The following is a 21,415-nucleotide window of genomic DNA, read 5'->3' on the forward strand; positions in this document are numbered from 1 at the left end:
CAATGTTGCTGATCATCTCATGAATACTGCAAGGGAAGTGCTTTTCATAAGAGTAATGGGTGGGGAGAGGATTTATTGAGAGGTGGGGGTGAGGAACTGCCTGGGTGCCTCTCTGCTGATTAAGTTGCCGTGAGAAAGGGAGGGATTGGCTGTCAGGGAAATAAATTCACGCATCAACAGAAAAAAATGTCTACTCGCCTTTTTGAGCCCAGTCAATAAGCTGCCCGGAGACAACATATGCAAGTGGTGCTCCTCTTCCCCACACCCTATGTGACACTAAGCCTCTTTAATGTTTTTTCCCCTATAATTCTAAGCACTTTTTATGCAGGGGGCACACTGTAATTAAGAGGTGCAGGATGATAAAGAATGGCACAATCAGTGCTGTACCACCAGGACCTGACAGCTTCCGTTAATTTTCCACACAAAGAGCGTGGCAGAGCTATTGAAACACGTATTACCGGAGGAAAACCGAATAAGTCCAAACAGGAACGCAAATACATAAATCGACTACGATGAATAAACCAAAAACCCAATAGTGACTTTGGAGGCTGGCAAAATACTGCCCGTTATATAGGAGAATAAATACCTCCGTGAATGGTTCTGCACCTTTGGAGGACCTGACCCGTATACCTGAACAAAAAAAGTGGTGAGCGCTGTGAATGTAACAAATAGGAGAGAAAGCGCACATCATGGTGGGGTTGTGGTCTTGACCTAATGTATATCAGGGACTACAAATTCCATTAGACCCACAAAATGAGCAGTTGTAGGGGATGGTGGGAGTTGTCATTCTAAATATGTGGAAGGGTCAAATGAGGGAGTGAGGATGGGTGGATAAGGAGGAGGAGATGAAGGCATTCTTTAACTAATACTTTGGAGGCAACAACTTAACATATCCCTTATCTTACTTTTACCTTTACCCTTTGGAGAAGTCATGAAGAATGGTTTTCTTTAACCCTAATGTAAATGGGAATAGTGTCAGTGTGGGGTGGATTTGGATTAGGACGCTGAGAGATCAGGATTTGATCCCGTTCAGCCATGGAACCCCGGGGACTTTGGCAGTTAAACTCTCTCTGCTTTAAAAAGGAAGGCATGGGCAAACCTATGATGAATCGTGCCAAGGAAACCTTGATGAGCTTGTCTTAGCTTGCCATAAGGCAGCAATGACTTGAATGACAACACAAACAACAATACTGTGAATAAAGAAAATGGGCAATCATCATTGTCATTCTTTTTTTTTTAATGGGACCGAGCAGCTGTTCTTGGGCCCATTCCTTTCCTTCTTTCTTCGAGCACAAGGGAGATAAACTCCTCTAGTTAGTTTTCTGAGTTATTCTAAGTCTATCATTGACTCGGGGTTTGCTTTTGTGCTATATCAGAAAAACTAGGGTGAAGCTAACAGGAAGCAGTGTAAAACAGTAACTGGGGTAGTAATTTCCACAATTTCCTCCCTGCGTCAGTTTCCTCCAAGCTCTGGGTGTCATAAACAGACCAGTAAACAAACGCTCCAGGACAGTAATGTGATATTATTTAGAAGCCTGTCAAAGCTCTCCCAAAAAACAGGTAACGGCCAGCAGTGGTATAGTCCTCTTTCAGGCTTTCAGCCTTACAGGAAGGCTTCAACATGTGGTGTAGGACAACAGTGAGAATCAGGTTGGTGCTCAAAATGGTGGACTACAACTCTAGCATTCCACACCATTGGAAAGGCCCTGTCCTATAACTGTTGGGACGGTTTGCAGTTCACAACATCTGGAGGCTGCAGAATTACCACCCAAGGATACAGTTTGTAGGTTACCAACCAGCACTACAGGTCCCAGCTACATTTCCCATAACCACCATCCTGCTACCTTCAGACCTTTCTTTTGTTAATACATCTGTCAGAAAGAGCAACCTCTTCATTTGTTTGAGGAGGCCCTGTTCACACCTGCACTGTTTCTTACACACATCCCCTCCGGTGTTGACCTTGAGGGGTTAAGGTCACTTAGTTTATTATTTGTTCTCAATAAAGTTGTTTTATATTTTGGCAACAAAGGGTAGGTAACAGGACTTGAAAGAATTTCAGTATTTCAGTAATTTTCACTGAAATTGCCCTTTCACACAACACACTGCTTTTGGCACACATGAAAGGCAAAGTTGCCCTTGCCTCCAAATTCACATCTGTCAGGGCTTGGGCATCTTGAGAACCATGCAAAGATACACCATTTTTAAAAAATGTAAAATGGCTAAACATGTCAGTTAAAAAATATACAAACACCCGTCAGTCAATGGGGAAATAGGCACAGCACACAAAATCTGTAAAGCAATGCATACATGAGGGAAAAGCAGATGGAAAACAGGTATGAATTTCCATGTGGGGAAATGAAAAGAAATCTCACAATCGGTTATGAACAAGGATGGGATGAGAATGCAATTGGATTTCAAGGAGTAGAACCAAATAATTTTTTTACATCCTGATTTTAGATCAAAAGACTGATGAAGTTCCTAGCTACTATCCATCCTAGCCCCTCTCGCCTAAGTTGGGGGGGGGGATCCCTCCCAGCTTAGAGATTTTAATTTTGGTTCTCGATGTCATTGAATTTGAGTAGGCAGCAATGGTGAGATGTGCGAATGCAAATATTTCTGGGTGTTTAGTGTGAATTTTCGAGGAGCTTGCTACCTAAGGTCCTAAGGCACACCTCGTTCACAGAGTGCAAGAGGAAAAAGAGTTTTTGGGCCGTGCAAAAGAGACTGGGTCAAAAAGGCAGGTACCCATCGCTGCAGAAGCAGCACAACTTGAGAAATTACTTTTATAGGGGAGAATGTATATAATGATATGTTGAGCCACACATAACTGAAACAGTTGTAAGGATAATTCTCTAGGAACCTAGGGCTCTCCTACCACTGTTCAGTTTTATGCATCCACGCCATCACCATAAGGAAAGTTGCTTCAAAAATCAACTCATCTTCGTAAAAAGCAAGTTTTGAGCTCTGGGTGAACTGATTCAGGAGAGAGAAGAACACTGAGGACAACGTTCCTAAGCCCCCTCCAAAACCTGGAATCTAGCAATTGGTTGAGTGTTCTATAAACATGTTATGTACGGTAGGGGTGGTGGGAGAAAAGAGGAACAGATGAAAATAAATTGCAGAACACAACACTAACGTTTCACAGCGGACAAAGAGGGAAAGACTCCATGAAGCTTAGTGCAAACATTCAGCTTCCAGCAAAACCATACAATAGCTTCTTAGAAACATCTTATCCGACAGATCCATGAGAGTTTAGCGGAGCCTGGGATTAATGCCAAAACATATATCAAGTTGCCGAAAGAGAATGGAACACAATTGCCATGGGCCTAAGGATTCCAGGGGTGGGGAGAATAACCAAGAGCTAATCTTGTATACAAGGGGAAGAACACTTCGGTGTTCAGGAGCCTGCCCCTGGTTTAGTGGAGCCTGTGTGAAAATCAATGTCCTGGCCTGATGCATCCCATGGAATATCCATATGCGGACTCTCTGGCAGCCAAGAATAAGATGTTCCACAGCATGGCTGCCTCGAGAAAAACAGAAGGGGAAAGCACTTGTCTCAACCTCACCACTGACTTGAGCAGAGGAAAAGAAGTCACCAAGCCTCTTCTCCTTAGGACAAGAATGAGAATGGGCACTCAAAGGTTTTTTGTGGCTGAAAATAAGAAGGGCACAGGGTTGGCTCAAAGGTTTTCGCCCCTCCTTTCCAAACAAGAAAGAGTTTTTTAAAAAAAATTAAAAATTGCTAGAGAAATTTGGTGAATAAAATAAATGATGAATTTGACCACTGTCTTGCTAAAAGCTGTGAAAGGATTCAATTAATGGTCAAAAGAACTGATGCAAAGATACATCTCTAAGCAGAGCTGAAAAACCTGGCAGGAGGAATGTAAATGTGTAGTTGTTTTTTTGGCAAACAACTAATGCACTTGTACAATTATCTAATTTGTTGTGGACAATGCCAATTCCCTATGCAGGGGACAAAAAAGCAACAAACAAAGAAACTTTGCTGGCTGTGTTTGGGAGGTGTTCAACATTTCATTCGGTAATGGTAATAAGATACCGGGATGGAAATATTGATGCAGTTACCATCATTCCCTTACTTGCTCATAGAAATGTAGAGTGATTCCGCATGAATAATTCGAAATGAGGACTTAAGGTTTTGTATGGACAGCCTGAGGTAAATAGGCTAAATAGTAGCATACTAATGAATCAACGAGGACTACTGGAACTGGGATCCAGTTCAACTCCTGAACATAGTTATTTAATGAGGCAGTAAGCTCACTGAATACAATGGATTTGCTTCAAGCAGTAGCTGGGGGCGTCCAAAGAATCTGCGTCTCAGGTTTTTTGGGATGGAAAACTGTAAAGGAACGATCAATCTGAAGGTCCTGAACGTATTTCAAGGATAAGGTTCAACATTTTTGGATAGTTTTTTTTTGTTTTTTAAAATCAAACTCAAACCTGGAATAATCAGGTGTCTGAATAACCAACGCTAGGTGTTTCTCTGTAAAGTTCTTAATAGAAATATTATTTGCTGGCTGCTTAGGATGCTGTTTGCCTGTTTAAACACAGATTTATAGAAAGCAATGCTTAACAGAGAATTCAGAAATCCAGGATAGAACTGCTGTTGGCTCAAGGCAGACTGGGAAACAATCTAGACCATACCACCAGACTTACTAGGACGGAATTAAGACATTGAAGTAAGAGAAACACACATCACAAAAAAAGAGAGCCCCTAATGACCACTGATCCAAATCTAAAATTCCCTAACTTCAACACTGGGTAAATTAGACATCTTTTTTCTACTCATGTAGTCTGAAACTAAGATGCTACATTGTGCAAAACCCACTCATCCCATTATCTAAAAGACAGCATCAGCTGTCCCAGATGACAAGATAAAACAACAGCCAAGCCACTTTATTTAATGGACTACACAAAGTTCCACCAACCTATGCCACTACAGAATAATTTAAGACTGCGCCAAATTCCAGAGGGCTACACAAGTGCATGGACCAATGGTACCGAGCCTGCATACTCAGGAGAAGTACAAAATATTTGGCGCTTGAGCAAAAAACATTCCCTCCTAATATAGGTACAAACACTTAAATCAAAACCCAATAATTTTTCGCAAAACAAAACATAACACTAATCCCAATAGTGAAAAATAAAACAGTAGCTAAGAAAATGCCATCCCATTTTTTGGCCCCCTGACAACCTAATATTCTCCTGATGCACTCCCCACTCTTCCCCATATAGGACTGGACCTGTTGCTGCCAGTAGCTGAAATGAAAACGTGTCCAAAATGGCCATAAAATTAGAAGAAAGGAAGGAATAAAACTCCTTACAGTTGCAATGGCAAAGAAAAGAACCAATTTTGCCGATGTTTAAATCTTTGTATATAATGATACTATTCGCATTAGAATCAAATGCTAGAATTAAGAAGAACTTTCAACCTTTTGAGATAGCTTGATATAGATAAACTAGCTAAATATCAACAGCTAACTCTTGCCAACCCCGGAAAGCTAAGCAGCAAAACAAAACATCTAGAAAAGGAAACCAGCAACAAAAACCATCCATCAAGGGAATCAAAAAGAGAAGTCACTCTGACACAGAAAATTGACAAGCAAACTAACCAAAGATGACATGCTGTTTCAATGACAACCCAGAAGATACTCGCCACAGTTAAAAAAAAAAAGCCAGTTGCCTATAAGCACTATTGAACCAAAGGAGGCAGAAAAAAGCAAATCTCCAGATACCACAAATGAAAGGGGCTAAGCCATCCAGTTTGAATAGACAATCTAGATATACTGAAGCCATCCAAAGTAAAGATGTCAATGAAGATAAAGCACCAATGACAAAATCAAGTGAAACAATGCCTAAAAAAAAAATTTTGTTGTGCATCAGATGCAAATTCCCCCCCTGCAACACACATAGCAGAGGTTTACTGTGCTATGTTATACCACAATAAGTACTTCACCAAACTACACTCCAAATTAATACATTACTGTGAACCAGCGTATTTTAGTCCAACGGTCAATGAATCCTGAACACAATGTAAAGCTGCTGCAAGATACAATGCCTTAGTGGATATCAAAAAGTGAACACGAAACCAAAAATTGCAGCAGAAAGAGACGGTGAAACCAATTTAAACACAAGGCATCCTAAGAATAAATATTAATACCATGTACAGGATGAGATGCAGCGGGTCAGTGGTGGAGTCTGAACTATGATCAAGAACAAATGAAATCTAACACTGGTGACCTGGAAAGCCACACTCAGCCAGAAAAAGCCATGGAAAACTCCCCTGAACAAACCTCCAAGACAAACCCAGAGAAAGGTTTGCCATAGTCACCATAAGTTGAAAATGAACTGGGCACATAACACAACAAAACAGATCTGAAACAGGCCGAGTTTAGGAAGTTGATCTGAGAAAAAGAACAAGCATTGAAATTAACAAATAGATTAGCAGCTTAGTTTTTAGCCCAACAAAGCCGTAGTTCAAAAGGCAATAAGCATAGTAATTTTCCTGCAATGTCTCAAAGAAGGATAACATTCATTGAGATGTTTTAAAAAAAAGAATCTGAATGTTATAAATTAACAAAAATACTATATGGCAAACCTCCTCTCTTATAACCTTGTTTATTATTGCAACATAAAAGACACAGGTGAAGAAGCAGAAGCATTAATATTTCCTCCTCGCCACTCATTAAAAATAGACAAAAGAAGCTACAGTGAGGCAACAAAGGAGTGACGTATTCTGACTGATTAACAGACAAATGTAAATTAGTTAAAATCTTACTGTAATTTGGGAAAGGAATAATTACAAAGTAAGTAAGTATCATTGTAAGACAGCAAGCATTGAATAGTTAAGAAGTGTTGGACATAACTGGAGACCAAGGTTTGAATACCGCTTAGCATGGACATTCTAGGTGCCTTGGGCATCACGTTGTCTTAACCATCAAAAGTGCAAAGACAAACCCTATTGAATAAATCCATGATAGGTCACATTAGGGTAACCATAAGTTGGAAATGACTTTAATAGTCAATTTATAGGCTCACAATCTAAATGAAAATATTTCTAGCCTTTGAACACCATTCCTTGTGGAAGTGGAGAATTTGCTTCTGTTTAACATGCAAAGAAAATGATTAAGATACAGTGAGCTAGGCCTGCCTATGGTGTACTAAATCTGCAATAGGACAGAGTGCTTGGGAAGAACATTGAGTGCAACAGCTCATGCTCCATCTCATGGAAGATGGGTCAGCACTGCAGCTGTAGCAAGAACACCATCCAGTCTTGAATCCCATCATCACTATTATAATGGGGAAAGCCCGTGTAAAAAATACATTGCTTTCAGTACATGAATCTAGTGTAATGTTTATGTACTGAGTTGCTTGTGCTTGTCTGCTCTGAATAGAGGAATGCAGCAGAAAAAAGTCCTGACTGGTATTGAAGCAAGATTCCAAAACTAACCAAATTGTGTGAACTCAGAAAGGATGGATGGATGACCAAAGTTAGAAATACTTTGTAATAGTAAATGGTCAATTCTGCTCTCAGTATGGTTTTTCCTTTATATATATATGAATCAATCACTGGAGTATTAACATGCCTGAATTCATTTCTCCCCAAACTCTGCCATTCGTGTTCCTTTTCTTCCAGAAACATTTAAGTATTAATAAGGAAGCGATCTTCCGATTCAGTGCCACTTCCGCCGTGTACCGAACTTAATAAACTCCTTTCAACCCTCTTAGAAAAAGACTATTAAAAATTTTGGTACATTAATACCTTTACAAGTGGTTGATTTGCAATGTATAAAAAGGCTAATTCTGTTTTCAGTAACATATTATGCTTAGGCACTGGCCCAAGAGAACAATGACTACATGTCAGTCTCCTTTTCTCCTTTGTTTTTCCTGTATTTTCTTCTTTCCCCATCCATTCTCTGCAGCTCATGTTGGAGGCTATGGATCAAATGACATACTAAACGCCCCATCCTTCATTTGCTCCTCATTTTTTTCTCCCCTCTTTGTTTTGTCATATTGTACCATAATCCATATTTTTGGTTTGGCCTTTGGTTGCTGGACATTATGACAGGCTCGCAAAAAGATAAAGCACCACTACTAATAACAGTAACCCTACAATCTGCAAGTCAGGGAAAATGTGGGTGCTCCCAGGCTTATTTTCAGTTTGTATCTGGCAAATATTGAGGCCCCAGCCAGGATCACAGACAATAACTTCTGATTTGGCAAGGGGCAGTCCTGATTTAATCATCTGTTAACTCGAATTATCAACTGCTGTTTAAAATGCTTAAGTTTCTCTCTTCCATCCTTAAACCACGCCACTTTTCCTGCAACTTATTAAGTTGCTGCAAACTGAGTTCAATGGGCAAAAGTAGTTTTCTTCTTCATCACAATTTAACTCAGATGGGGGGAGTAGGAAAGGGGAAGTCTACTTTTTCCAGTAGGGCTCAGGCAAAAGCAAAACTGCTGCAACCTCTCTTAGCTTGTTAGTTCTTCCCATTACAGTTTTCCTCCATCTTGACCAACTCTAGATTGCTTGGCTCCATGGGTCCGAGTAGTTTCACATCTGTGAAGTGATTGCAGGGCAATGGAACAAAGTATGCCCCCTAAATAGGATGTAAAGAATATATACAATTCTTGTCCATGGTCCAAAACACACTGCAAGAATAATCTATTTGAGATTGCTTTAACTGCTGCCCTGGCTCTGCTAGGGAATTCTGGAACTGTAGTTTTGTGAGAACTTTACCTTCTCTGTCAGAGCTCTGGTACCACAAAAAACTACATTCTCCCAGAATTCCCTAGCACTGAGCCAGGATGGTTAAAGCAATCTCAATGGATTATTTCTGCAGTGTGTTTGGACCCTTGACAAACCTCTGTACTCACCCCTCATTGGGAAAAAAAGTCAACCACCGGGATATTTTTCACCTCTGTGAGTGAGAAGAGCAGCCCTTTTTTTCGGCAGCAAAAATGTTAAAAAGGGGACTGCACAAAAATGTAAGTTTTGCAATCAAAAAACATTGTACAGCAGCACTGTATTTTGTGCACAGCTGACAAGAACAATTTGAAATTTCTGCCAATTCCAAAATGCAAAAGACCACACAAAACAAAAACAAAAACCACGGTAAAATGCAACAAACTCTGCAATCCACCCAAGCAGCAAAAAGAGTTTTGTAAAAAAAAATTGGTTCTTTCATGTGAGAAAAAGGAAAGGTTTATATCCTGCCACAGCTATCCCTGCATACATTAAATGTTTTCCCCCCCCCCTTTTTGATATATAATAGTTAATGTGTTTTCCAATGCTGATGTAAATTTCAAGCAGATTGGAAACTTGTGATCTCAACTTAGCTCTCCTCCTATAATGCTGTTAATTATCAGTCTTGAAAACTTGGAGTCAGGGTTGTCAGAGAAAGCACTACAGATTGTTAGCCAGGAAAAAAAATTAGAGCCTTTGTTATGTGGAGGTAAACAATTGAAAAAGATGTCAGGACTTAGGTAACAGATTTAGCCAGCTATGAAGTTCTGAGTGTTCTTGAGCACTCTGGAGTTGGAATATATATATATTTACTTTATTTGTAGAACAGTGAGGCAAACAACACTAGGAAGCAAAGTTTTACTTTTCAAGAAAAACTGTGTAACAGAGTGGGGAAAAACATGAGCAAACTACAAATATTAAACCAAGACACTGTCATTATTTTGGAAACCAGTTGTGGCTAGCAGTCTGATTTAGCCTATACACCACCTTAAAAAAGAGCAGTTTGAATATGGCTTAGTTTATGGTGCCATCGTGTGGCCATGTAATACCAGTTATGTCTACCATGGTATATATTTGCATGGTGGTGCAGGGGGGAGTTCAGTTTCTGATTGACAGAGAGCAAAGTATCTATTAGACTGTGCATGAAACAGATTCTGCTCACTGTTTCTTGAATGGATTCAGGTTTAGTCGTTCCCAGTTTCCACATGAGAAAAGTTTCACCTCCTTGAGGAAATGGCCAAGGTTTCCTATTATCTCTGAGTTATTCACATTTTGTTGTTTCGATGTTAAGATGATACCTGGATGATAAATTTTGCAGGCAGGCTCTCCTCCTTCTGGCCATGTGGGAACTGGTAGTTTAAACAAAGTCCAGGAAATTTAATGTCTATTTGCATATCAACAGGACTCTTCTCTTGCAATCCAATCTGTCTCCATTACTGGGAGGCCAGCCATCTTAACTAAGGAAAAAACAAGAAAATGCAGGCATCTTACACATCTCCATTTCCCCATCCCTCCCTCCTGTGGTTTGTAAATCTTGCCTGATGAAGAGCTAGTGGAGCTTTGAAAGCTTGCAACAACTATTGTGCATTTGGTTGGCCAATAAAAGTATCATGAGCCTGAACAGACAGGCCAAAATAAATCTGCTTCATGTTCTTTGGAGGTATGCTGGTTAATAACACAGCATCTTAAGAGGCCAGAAGCTGCGCCAAAGCTTTTTTCCATTACTTTTTAGGGACGGGAGCGTGGCTTTGGCACGGCTCTAGCCTCTTAGGACGCATGCATCATTTCAACAGTAACCTCCAAAAGAGACCCAAAGCAGCTTTATTTTGGCCTGTCTGTTCAGGCCCACTTTTGGGCACAGAAAGGCCTAGAGATTCCTTGAGAAAACACTCCACTGAGCATTTGTAGCTCCTCCGTGCAATTCTATGGTCAGTGTCTGGCAGATATTTACCACAGAGTTGCACTAGAGAACCTAGATTCCTAGAGAGGTGATCTCTCAGGTAAAAACATAGTGGGGTGTTTTTTTTTTTTTATTTGTGGTTTTCCCACATTCATGGGTCCTGGACCCTAACCCTCAGGCAATGAGGAGGAACAAGTGTAAACATAATCCAGAATCCAAAAACACTTCTTGTCCAAGCATTTTGGAGACACCACATGTATATGTAAGCCATTAGCAAGTCATTCAAAGGTGTACTGTAGTTCAGACTAGAAGGTTATAAAGTAGAAACAACACAGGGATTATGTTATATCAAGTCAGACTGTTGGTCATGTAGTGTACTGTCAGCTACAAGACTGGCAGGAGATTCCAGGGTTTCAGACAGAAATAAGTTACGCACCGGGTTCGGCGGCCCGCCCAGCAGGAAATGGAAATGAGTGGGGGACGGATTTTACCGCACACACCGTCCACTCACTCGTTCCATCCCCCTCTCTTTCCCTGCCCTTCCGTTCCAGAGGGGATGCTTTTGAGAACTGTTCAGAACAGTTCTCAAAAATTTCCCCCTCTGGAACGGATTAAGAACGGAAGAGAGGGGGAACGGAACGAATGAGGGACGGATGCGTGCGGTAAAATCCGTCCCCCACTCGTTCCGCACTCGGCCCTGCTCCTTCCGTTCCGTTCTCAGAACGCACAGAAGGAACGCAGTGCGATAAAGTTCAAAGTGTTTCTTCAAGTCAACCTGTGTGGAGCTGTCAGAAGCTGAACCTGGGACCTTTTTTCATGCAGATTGAGATCTCTGTTTTGACTTTAGCTTCTGTACCTCATTTTTGCAACCCCCCCAACTTATTTTACCATAGTTTTGATATTACTATGAAACTATACCCAGATCAATTAGAATAGACAATTTTAGATCTAATTAAACTCATGGCCAGTGGCATTAATAATTAATTGTTCAGAGCTTCTTATTTGTAAATTACAGAACCTTGAGTTAACCTTATTGAATTCAGTGTGACTTCACTGCATTTTTCCTCTTAATATCTAAATTTATTTGAAGCATAATTTTGAAGGGTGTATCTGCACTGTAGAAATAAAAGACGGCTGCCCCCGTATCGCCGGGCAAGCGATTTTGGCCGACGGCGGCGGCAAGAATACAGGCCCCAGATTGCTCTGGGGCCTGCCCCCCCCGGCTCCCTATTGGTGCGCGGGGCGGAAGGGGCTGTCCTTCCGCCCCGCGACCTCTGGGAACCGGGCTTCTGTGGTCGGAGCTTCCCGGTCCCTCCCAGGGCAGCCCATTGGCGGGGTTTGCCTTGGAGGAGGAGCTCCGTAGCCACAGTGTTGGAGGGGGCGGGCTTAGGCCTATATAGGCCGCGTTGTCGGCCCCGCACTCAGTTGGCGCTTGGCTCTGCACGGTGCAGAGCCAAGATAGAAGGGAGTAGACCGGGAATCTTCCCCGCCCACCCAACCCGTTTCTCTCGTGGGTTTTGTTCTGTCACACTTTGGGGCGGCAGCATAGGCCAGGATCTGCACGGTGTGATAACCAGGGATAGGGAGCTCTGGTTTGGGAGTCACAAGGTACCCGGGGGCGAATAGGGCAGGCGTATGGCCATGCGGGGCCATACGTGGGAGCGCCTCCGGTGACTAGGGTCTAGTGAATATGTAGACACGCATGAACATGGTTTGCGGTCAAGGTTTGTGTTCCTAGCCCTAGGTCTTTCCCAAGGCACTGTTGGGTGCCAGTTTTGAATCAGACAACATCGGTTGTTCGATTCCGCAGAGCCGCCTCATGCTTTTTGTGCCAACCCTACCAAAGTGCTTGCTAAAAATGTTGTGGCCTTTTCTTCCAATATGTTGTTTGTGTGGTATTTGCTGGAGCCCTGAGGCAATGCAGTTTGACACCACTTTAAATGTCATGACTCATCCTATAGAATCATGAAATTTGTAGCTTTATAAGGCTCTGCCATTCTTTCAGCAAAAGGTAAAGACCTTTTTAAAACTACAGGAGTCCACAGGATGGAGCTAAAATATAGCAGTTAAAGTGGTGTAAACTACTTTGTTTCTATAGTATAGCTGCAGTCTAAGCTGTCTAAAGGAACATCAATGCTTATAACTAGCTTTTACCTTTGTTTTCCAACTTATAATTGTGCAATGCTAGGATCATAGGACGGTTCATCTGTGATTCAAACTAATTTTTTTTTTACTTTAAACCTCAATATTAGACTACTGCATGTTTATTCTTTTTGTGAAATTCTCCTTTATATTTAAGAAAGTCAGTCTGGATGTCATATACCATTCTTTTTTAGTATGCAATCAGCATATAAGAAAGTTTTGAGATGCTCTTTAAGGCACTATACAGAACAAGCAAAGATTAAAATGACAGACATGAAAGTGGACAGATTATTGCATGGCCATTTTTGTCCTGGCTTGGCATGGGAGGGGGATCAGGGTGGAATGAGGAAAAACAGGTGTTTATTGCACAGTAGATTGATCTACAGTGCTTGAACACGACCACCACCCCCATCCCCTGGGCATGCTCTGCTGACTGATTTTGGTGGTACAGTACAGAAGGCTTCTGTACCACCAAAATTGGCCGGCAGAGCGTGCCTGGGGGACAGGTGATAATCAGGCAGCAGTGCAGCAGCAATTTACTGTGCAATAACACCCATTTCCCCCTGTTCTGCCCCAATCCCATCCCATGTGTGGCCAGGGCGGGGGAAAAACATGCAATAATCTCCTAAATCAGAATTACATTGCTGATGTGACAGTTGTTCTAATGATATGTTCTCAAGTATATGTTCCTTAACAATAATCTACATTATTCAGCATGCTTATTATGTGCACTATTTTAACCAACTGTGTATTTATGACTATGAGTAACCCTCCGGAATGGACAAAGAATGTAGAGTAAGTCTAATTACCATTTACTGTGTTATACTGTATAGTGCATGTATCTATATAGTACCTATAGTCACCCCAATGGCATGTTCTGGTGGCAAGCAACCTACATCCAGAGCTTGGAAACGTTACCCTTTGGCCTACAACTCCCAGGATCCGCTAACCAGCATGGCTAGTGATGGTATGTGCTAGCGGATTATGGGTGCTGAAGTCCAAAAGAGTATTCTTTCAAAGTTCAGTCTGTAAACAAATCTGTGTGCTAATGTTTGGAATGCAAGGCTGGAAGTGCACTTTAAACATCTTAATTTGTATCTAAAAATATAGAGTGCAAATGGGATCTGAGGGCAGCTTAGCTTCCATTCTATATATTTGCCAGTGTTCCTGAAGTTCAAGGAATGAACCCATAGTTTCACACCTCTACCACTCGTGATCTCTGCAGTAGAATTAAATGGTTCAGAACCACAGTCTCCCTTATTCCTTTTTATCCCTATTTCATGCTATAGGGACCACTTAAAATACACTTAAACCCAGGGACCACTTAAAATACAGAAAGATGCAAGAATCTGATTTCTAATATATTCAGTAGAACTGGTTGGCTTCAGATGTCACATCAGATGCCAACAAGGGAATGCATGGATGAGAACCAGAAATCACATTGTGCTCATCAATGGAGAAGCCTGTGTCTCTTGGCTGGTAGTTCTGTATGCTTCTCAGAGAATCAGAGATCAGTCCAAATGTGCAGGGAAATAGGAACTTTTCTTTCCGAACCTCATTTCTTTGCCTGTTGTTCTCTCTGTTTCTCTCTCTGCTTGATGATTAATTTTCCAAGGAGCTTGATCAGAACAAAAAATGCCTAGTAGTGCCTCTCTGTTTTCTATCAATTAAGAGCCCTGTGAACTTCATAAACTTTTTGAGTTTACAAGGGTTTTTTAATGTTTTGAGATTAGAGAAGGTGAGGTTTTGGTTAGGTTACCTTCCCTGCTCCCAGTAGTGGCTTAACACTATCATCTCATCCAATGAACCTGATGTGAGAGTGTGTGCAGACACTTCTGACCCACACCACTCTAGAGGCAACATGCAGATGGCATGCCTTTTTAACATTAAGCCTCCCTAACCACATTCCCAGTTTCCCTTTACTCCTCCCTTTCATTTTGAAAGAGCCTATCTGATAAGGAGAGGAGATTATCTCCTGATTATCTCCTTGAAGAGAGACGGGAAATAAAAATTAGCATAATCATCAACAACAACATCTGGTTAAATGCTGGTACTGCAGCCAAAACCTTATGAGTTCGATCCTGTAGGGCTTCAGGTTGACTCAGCCTTCCATCCTCTTGTATGTTGTTAAAATGAGTACCCAGCTTGTTGGGGGCAATTGTTTAACACGTGGTAAACTGCTTAGAGAGTGCTAATCACTATAAAGCAGTATAGAAATGTAAGTGCTATTGTTACTATTTCTATATAGATCAGCACTGAGGTATGACTGCATTTTCATTTCTGAATTATTATCAGGAGAAAGAGCTCATACTTCCCTTGCCCCTGGTGGGATGTAGTTTTTGCCAGTTTTATGTAAGGCTTCTTTTTAGTAATCAGTTACTGTGGGAATACTCTCTTGAAACCCCCCCCCCCCCCCCCGCTAACTCTCATACTGATATTTTCCTCAGATACACATTCACTGGAATTTATACCTTTGAATCACTAATAAAAATTCTTGCAAGGGGCTTCTGTTTAGAAGATTTCACTTTCCTCCGGGATCCCTGGAACTGGCTGGACTTTACAGTCATTACGTTTGCGTAAGTATTTTTTTTTAAGTCTTTAATAGGATTTATTAGTCAGAAGTAACCTCAAGTGGAAATTTTATTTACAGGGAGAACCTTGGGGAAGAATTTCCTGTTATAATAATATCTCTCTTTATGAGTAGTTCTATTTATTTTCAGTATCCCAGACCAGTCTTGAACTACAGATCAAGTATAGCTTGCCTTATGTTTGTAATTCTGACATTAATTCTGGCTCACTTAAAAATAGGCTAATTTTCTATCTTGTCTTCTTTCTGTCCACCAGAAGGGAAGCAAGCTCTCATATTTTTAAATAAATAAAGCAATGTGATCTGCTCACTGACATTTGCAAATTTAATTTGAAGGCCAGAAAAGCATTTTAATAAGCACAAGGCCAGTGCAGCAAAAGAGGATGAGATCTTGATGAAAGACCCCAAGTAATTAGTAATAAGCTCTGCCTCAATTCTGAATAACTGTGATTTAATTCTACAGGTATGTAACAGAATTTGTAAACCTAGGCAATGTTTCAGCTCTTCGAACTTTCAGAGTATTGAGAGCTTTGAAAACTATTTCTGTAATCCCAGGTAAGAAGTGGAGCAGCTTGATGAAGTACCAGGCCCCTTGTATCTCCAACTGTTTCTTGTGTGCTGTCATTGTGTTTGTGTGTGAACTCCCCTATTACAGATATGTGACAGAGTTTGTGGACCTGGGCAATGTCTCAGCGTTGAGAACATTCAGAGTTCTCCGGGCATTGAAAACAATATCGGTCATTCCAGGTGAGAGCTAGAGGTTAAACACAGAGGCTGACTAATAAAAATTCCATTGAAGATGCAATCACATTTTGTACACCTGAGCCATGTTGCTTGCTGCACAATATTAAGTAAAAATAAAAAGCAGGAATTGAAAACATTGTTTTCAGTGAGCTGTGATTCCTTGCTTTTTAAAAAATATATAGCTTAATTTTGTTTCAAAATCAGCCTTTGAGTTTAACAAATTCTTGCATGAGACATTTGCAGTAAGTGGCTATATGATTTGCATCTTATGACATCAAGCTTTCTACTTTTAAATAAAAACTTAATATACTGAGGCCTTCATAGTGATGCAAATTTTACCATTTGTTGCAGGCACTTAAAACTGAAACTTGCAATCTGTTGTATGTGTGCGTGTTTTTTATTTTTATTTGAAATTATGCATTAGGATATGTAGAAAATGAAAGATAGCATGGGCTGTGCATGGGGATTTTCTAAAAGATGTCCTTCTTCTCCAGACCTTTGCCTTTTTGATTCAGTAAGTTGCAATATCATAATGTAACATTCCACTTAATATAAACTTATTCATGCTGTTGAACACTTTAAAAACTGACTCTGCAGTAATGGTTTGGGCAAGAAACATCAGCAAAAATAAAGCAATATATTTTCTACATAGGGCTTAGTTCTAGCATGAATAGCAAAATCACATTTGTTTGCTTAAGCAGTATTTCTCCAATTATATACTACATATATAGATGGATAACTATTTTTATTTACATACACTGTTTCCGATTGGCATAAACCTAACAGCTTCTCATCCATGTTCACAGGCAATCAGGCTTTTCATAAAACTATCAGAAATACAGTCATTTCTGTCATCATTCTGCATGAAGTTTTTAATCTAAAATAAGCACATATTCATGACACCCTAATGTATTCAGTGTGTGATATTGTAACAAATAGCTTTCCACTTGCAGGCCTGAAGACCATTGTGGGAGCCCTCATTCAGTCAGTGAAGAAGCTGTCAGATGTCATGATCCTGACTGTCTTCTGCCTGAGCGTGTTTGCACTAATAGGGCTGCAGCTCTTCATGGGCAACTTGAGGCACAAATGCTTGATCTGGCCACCAGACAACTCTACCTTTGAAATAAACATAACTTCCTACTTCGACAGCACACTGGGAGAAAATGGCACCTTTATTAACACAACAGTGACCACATTTAATTGGGCAGAGTATGTCAGTGATGATAGTAAGTATTGGTGACTTGCACTACTTCTTAATTCTTTTTTATAAAATGTTCTTCCTCATCACATGGTGTTTTGTCAGCAGGCACTAAGATTATGTGGTGTAGCCTAGGTTTCAGTCCTCAGGCTTGTCAGTTTGGTTGTTCTATTTAACCACAATCTAATGTTTTTGAAATATTAACATCAGGCAAGGTAGAGTAGGACAGGTGTTATGATGCTTCTGTAGCCAAATGTCAATTTAAAAGTGAAGTAATTTTAATGGCTTTTTAGATCCTGGCCCAAAATTGACAGGCCAAAATGTGCAGCTTCCAGCTGCTTCAGAGGCATGGCGTGTAGGCGACGCATGCCCCTGGTGAAGCCAGAAGCCACTTTGAGGCCATCTAAGGCAGCCGATGCCAGCCATAAAAGGAGTGTCAAAAAGCTGATCCTTGCTGGCGGCCCCTTCAGGCTTCAGGACCACAGCATCTGGTCACTACGGTCCTAGGTTGATCAGGGGCCGACTGGGGCTGGAACAGCCAGAGGCCGCTCCAGTATGTCAGTCTGCTTCACTCCTATGATTCAAGTCCTGAATTCACTTCTGCAAAATGAAGAGTGTCAGGGGCCTTTGGTATCTGCAAACATTTTCTCAGCCCACCATTATTATTTATTATCACTGAAGTGAAATGGACAGACCAAATGAAGTGGCTTCTGGCCACTATTGAGACGTCCTGATTAAATGACGCATGCCTCCAAAGTGGCCAGAAGCTGCACTGAAGCCGTGCTCCTTAGGAGCGGAGCAAAAAGGAACCAGGATAATCTCACTCTTGGTGGTGCTGGTTGGCCCCTGCATCTATGGGAGCAGGTCATGTGGACGCTGGGGTTCTGACCCACTTCTGGCTGGATTGGAGTCAGGCCGCTCTTTTGTGCCCATCTGTTCCGGGCCATAGTTAATTTTATTTTTTCAAGACTGGGACTGAAGGCAGTTTACATATTAAAAAGATTACAATTAAAAACATACAAAATAATCAACATTAATCATTGTATTCCCACCAACCATACCTGTAAAGTTGTTGGGACTGAGCGAAGAGCCTCTCATGTGGATCTCAGTGTCCAGACAAGTTCATATCAGGAAATATTATCTGTCAGCCTGAACCTAACCCTTATAGGGCTTTATAGGCCATAACCAACTCTAAATTGTTTTGAAGAACAGATTAATAGCAAGCATGTGTCCCAGTGAGTTTAAATACCCAGTCAAAATGCTTAAGCTCACCCATGTGTTTAACCATATGGCTGAGTCTTGTGCCTTCTTATAGGTTGTAGAATTTATGAGAGGGATGAATCACTGATGCTTCATTTCAAGACCATGAGTGTCATCTTCTGTATTGATACAGTCCACTGTGTTTCTAACCTCTTGCAGTGATACTTGAACTGTCATGGCTGAAACAAATTTTCTCGCTAATTTCTTTCTTTTTACTTGTGCAACATGTGATTTGTGTTGCAATATTTAACAGTTGTATAGCACATAGGGAATCACATCCAGTGTGGCATAGTGGTTTCAGCATTGGACTATGACTGGAGATCAGAGTTCAATTCCCATCTCAGCCATGAAAACCACTGGGACAAGTCACATGCTCTCAGCCTTAGAGGATGGCAATTGCAAATCTCCTCTGAAGAAATCTTGCCATGAAAAACCTGTGATGGGTTCACCTTAGGGTCATCGTAAGTTACAGAAAGAACAAGAGCAGCAGCAGTAGGAGATTTTAGGTGATTTATAACAATAACACAACACCATAATCTAAAGCACAGTGGGGAAAGTGCATTCTATCAGGTCTCATTCCGGCTTCTAAAAAGTGCTGGCAGAGCATGGTTGGGACAAGGGGTAAACCCTTGATGGCAGGCGGTGATTAGCCAGCGATTTGGCATGTGATAATCTCCGCTTCCATCCCACATCCTGGCTCCAGCCCAGGAGGCTTGAAACGGTTTTAAAGTCCACATGATAAGCTCCAGATTCTAGTCTTCTGAGGGTATTACTCTCAGCCTCTCTGACACACTCAAGACCCCTCACCACAGTAAGGCGGGCATCCAAGAAAGTGAATGTATTCATTTTGTGATATTACTGTTTACCTTTAGCTCATTGTACCAAATAGAAAACTAATTACATTTGATGAAGCAGGCTGTGCTAGCCATTTATACAACAATAAATATATTAACCTTTAAGGAACCATAACACTCATTAGCTATTTTGTTAGTTAGGCCAAACCTTGAAAAAGTGTGGGAAGGGGTTGTATGATAGTTCCCAGAATCACACAGCTAGCATGGCCACCACCCAGGGTGGCTATAGAATTTTGGGAACTATAATCCAAAAAAGCCACATTTCCCAAGCTCTGAGTTATTCGATTCAGTTTAAACACTTGTTTTCAGTGTAATAAAATGTTACCAATTTTTCTTTCCAAACAGATAATTTTTACTTCTTGGAAGGACAAAATGATGCTTTGCTGTGTGGCAATGGCTCAGACGCAGGGTGAGTGAATGGTCCATTACACTTTATTGCATAGATACTGAATGTAGCATCTATGGTTAATGTCAAACAGTTTTTAGTTTTCTCATATCAATTTTGCTTTTCCGTTAAAATCTCATATTTCTGTGCCAGAAGCCTGCTGTTCGAATGTCAGCATCTACATTTATGAGATGGCAGAAAGTGTATTTATCATGTTGTTCTCCAGATAACATTTGTTAGAATAATATTAGCTCCACCTTGGCCCCAATGCCCCTTTCTTGTGTATGTTTCAGACTCTCTTTCAATATCTTTCTTGACCAGCATTGGGCAATTTGAAGCCTGTTAGATGTTGTTGGACTGCAGCTGAAGTCCAGACAACATAGCCAGTGGTGAGGGATGTTTGGTGTTGGAATCCAGTAACATCTGGAGGACCACAAGTTGTCTATGCTCCTATGATGGTACATAAAGAATTTGATAGAGGCAGATACTATCTTCCAGTAGTTAATGTTGAAAAAGTTTTGGCCTTGTCATTGGATGTCTTAATTGTTTCACAGAAGAAACATATTTTCATGTTGTTGAAAACTGATGTATCACTTGCTCAAGTACCAGCTTCTAGTAAAGTGTACATTGGTTAGGATAACAACGCATTTGATTTTTCCCTCTCTAGTCAATGTCCTGAAGGTTATATGTGTGTAAAGGCTGGTAGAAACCCCAATTATGGCTATACAAGTTTTGATACCTTCAGCTGGGCCTTCTTGTCACTTTTTCGGCTGATGACACAGGACTACTGGGAAAATCTTTACCAATTGGTGAGTACTGTATTCTTATGAAAAGGCATTACCAATTGGTGAGTATTCTTATGAAAAGTGACATTAGCAGTAGTATTAAGGCTGGTGGAATAGCAACCCTTTACATTGAGCATTTGGGCATATTGTTGCTGTGGGCCTTCAAGTAATGTCTGAATTATAGTGACCTTAATGCGAACCTACCATGGGTTTTCTTGGCAAGATTTGTTGAGAGGAGGTTTGCCCTGAGGCTGAGAGCATGTGACTTGCTGAAAGTTACCCAGTGGGTTTCATGGCTGACCTGGGAATTGTTCTGGTCTTCATAGTTATAATCCAACATTCAAACTACTGTGCCATGCCGGCTGTCATTACAAAAAAAGAAATATTACTATGTCACAGACAGTACATTGGACACTAGAAACATAAAGTTACAAGATGAAGCCAACAAAAGAACATCAAATATTTTTTTTAAAAAAATATTGCCAAGATCACAGGGTGTGGATGGCCATCTTGACACAAAAGACAGACATCACAGAGTTCGTTAAATTCATAAATAGGGGAACACCTGAGTCTGCCTCTGGAATAGAATTGCCTGGCCCAGGCCCATATGAATATCTGACACTAACATATATAGTCCAGCAGTTTCTACTTGACTGATTGTAACTCTCCAAGGTGAACCCTTCTACTAGAGGAAGTGCCAGGCATTGAACCTGAGAACTTCTGTTTGCACAGCATGGGCCTTTGGCCATTCCTTGACCATGAGATAGCCTTTACTATAGTCCTATAGATTATAGGT

The 21,415-nt window shown here is 40.9% G+C and overlaps 1 protein-coding gene across 1 annotated transcript in view; it reads left to right on the plus strand.

Moving 5' to 3' along the window:
- The first annotated feature begins 7,722 nt into the window (after positions 1-7,722).
- The window catches only part of LOC121925871 (sodium channel protein type 2 subunit alpha-like), a 30,133-nt gene continuing 16,440 nt past the window's right edge, over positions 7,723-21,415 (plus strand). The window contains exons 1-7 of the mRNA XM_042458446.1: positions 7,723-7,775; positions 13,511-13,601; positions 15,254-15,382; positions 15,857-15,948; positions 17,091-17,363; positions 19,795-19,858; positions 20,502-20,643. Of these exons, the coding sequence (XP_042314380.1) occupies positions 13,522-13,601; positions 15,254-15,382; positions 15,857-15,948; positions 17,091-17,363; positions 19,795-19,858; positions 20,502-20,643 (780 nt within the window). The 5' untranslated portion in view covers positions 7,723-7,775; positions 13,511-13,521. The remainder of the gene's footprint in view (positions 7,776-13,510; positions 13,602-15,253; positions 15,383-15,856; positions 15,949-17,090; positions 17,364-19,794; positions 19,859-20,501; positions 20,644-21,415) is intronic.

This window comes from Sceloporus undulatus, chromosome 1, assembly GCF_019175285.1.
Source record: "Sceloporus undulatus isolate JIND9_A2432 ecotype Alabama chromosome 1, SceUnd_v1.1, whole genome shotgun sequence".
NCBI lineage: Eukaryota > Metazoa > Chordata > Lepidosauria > Squamata > Phrynosomatidae > Sceloporus > Sceloporus undulatus.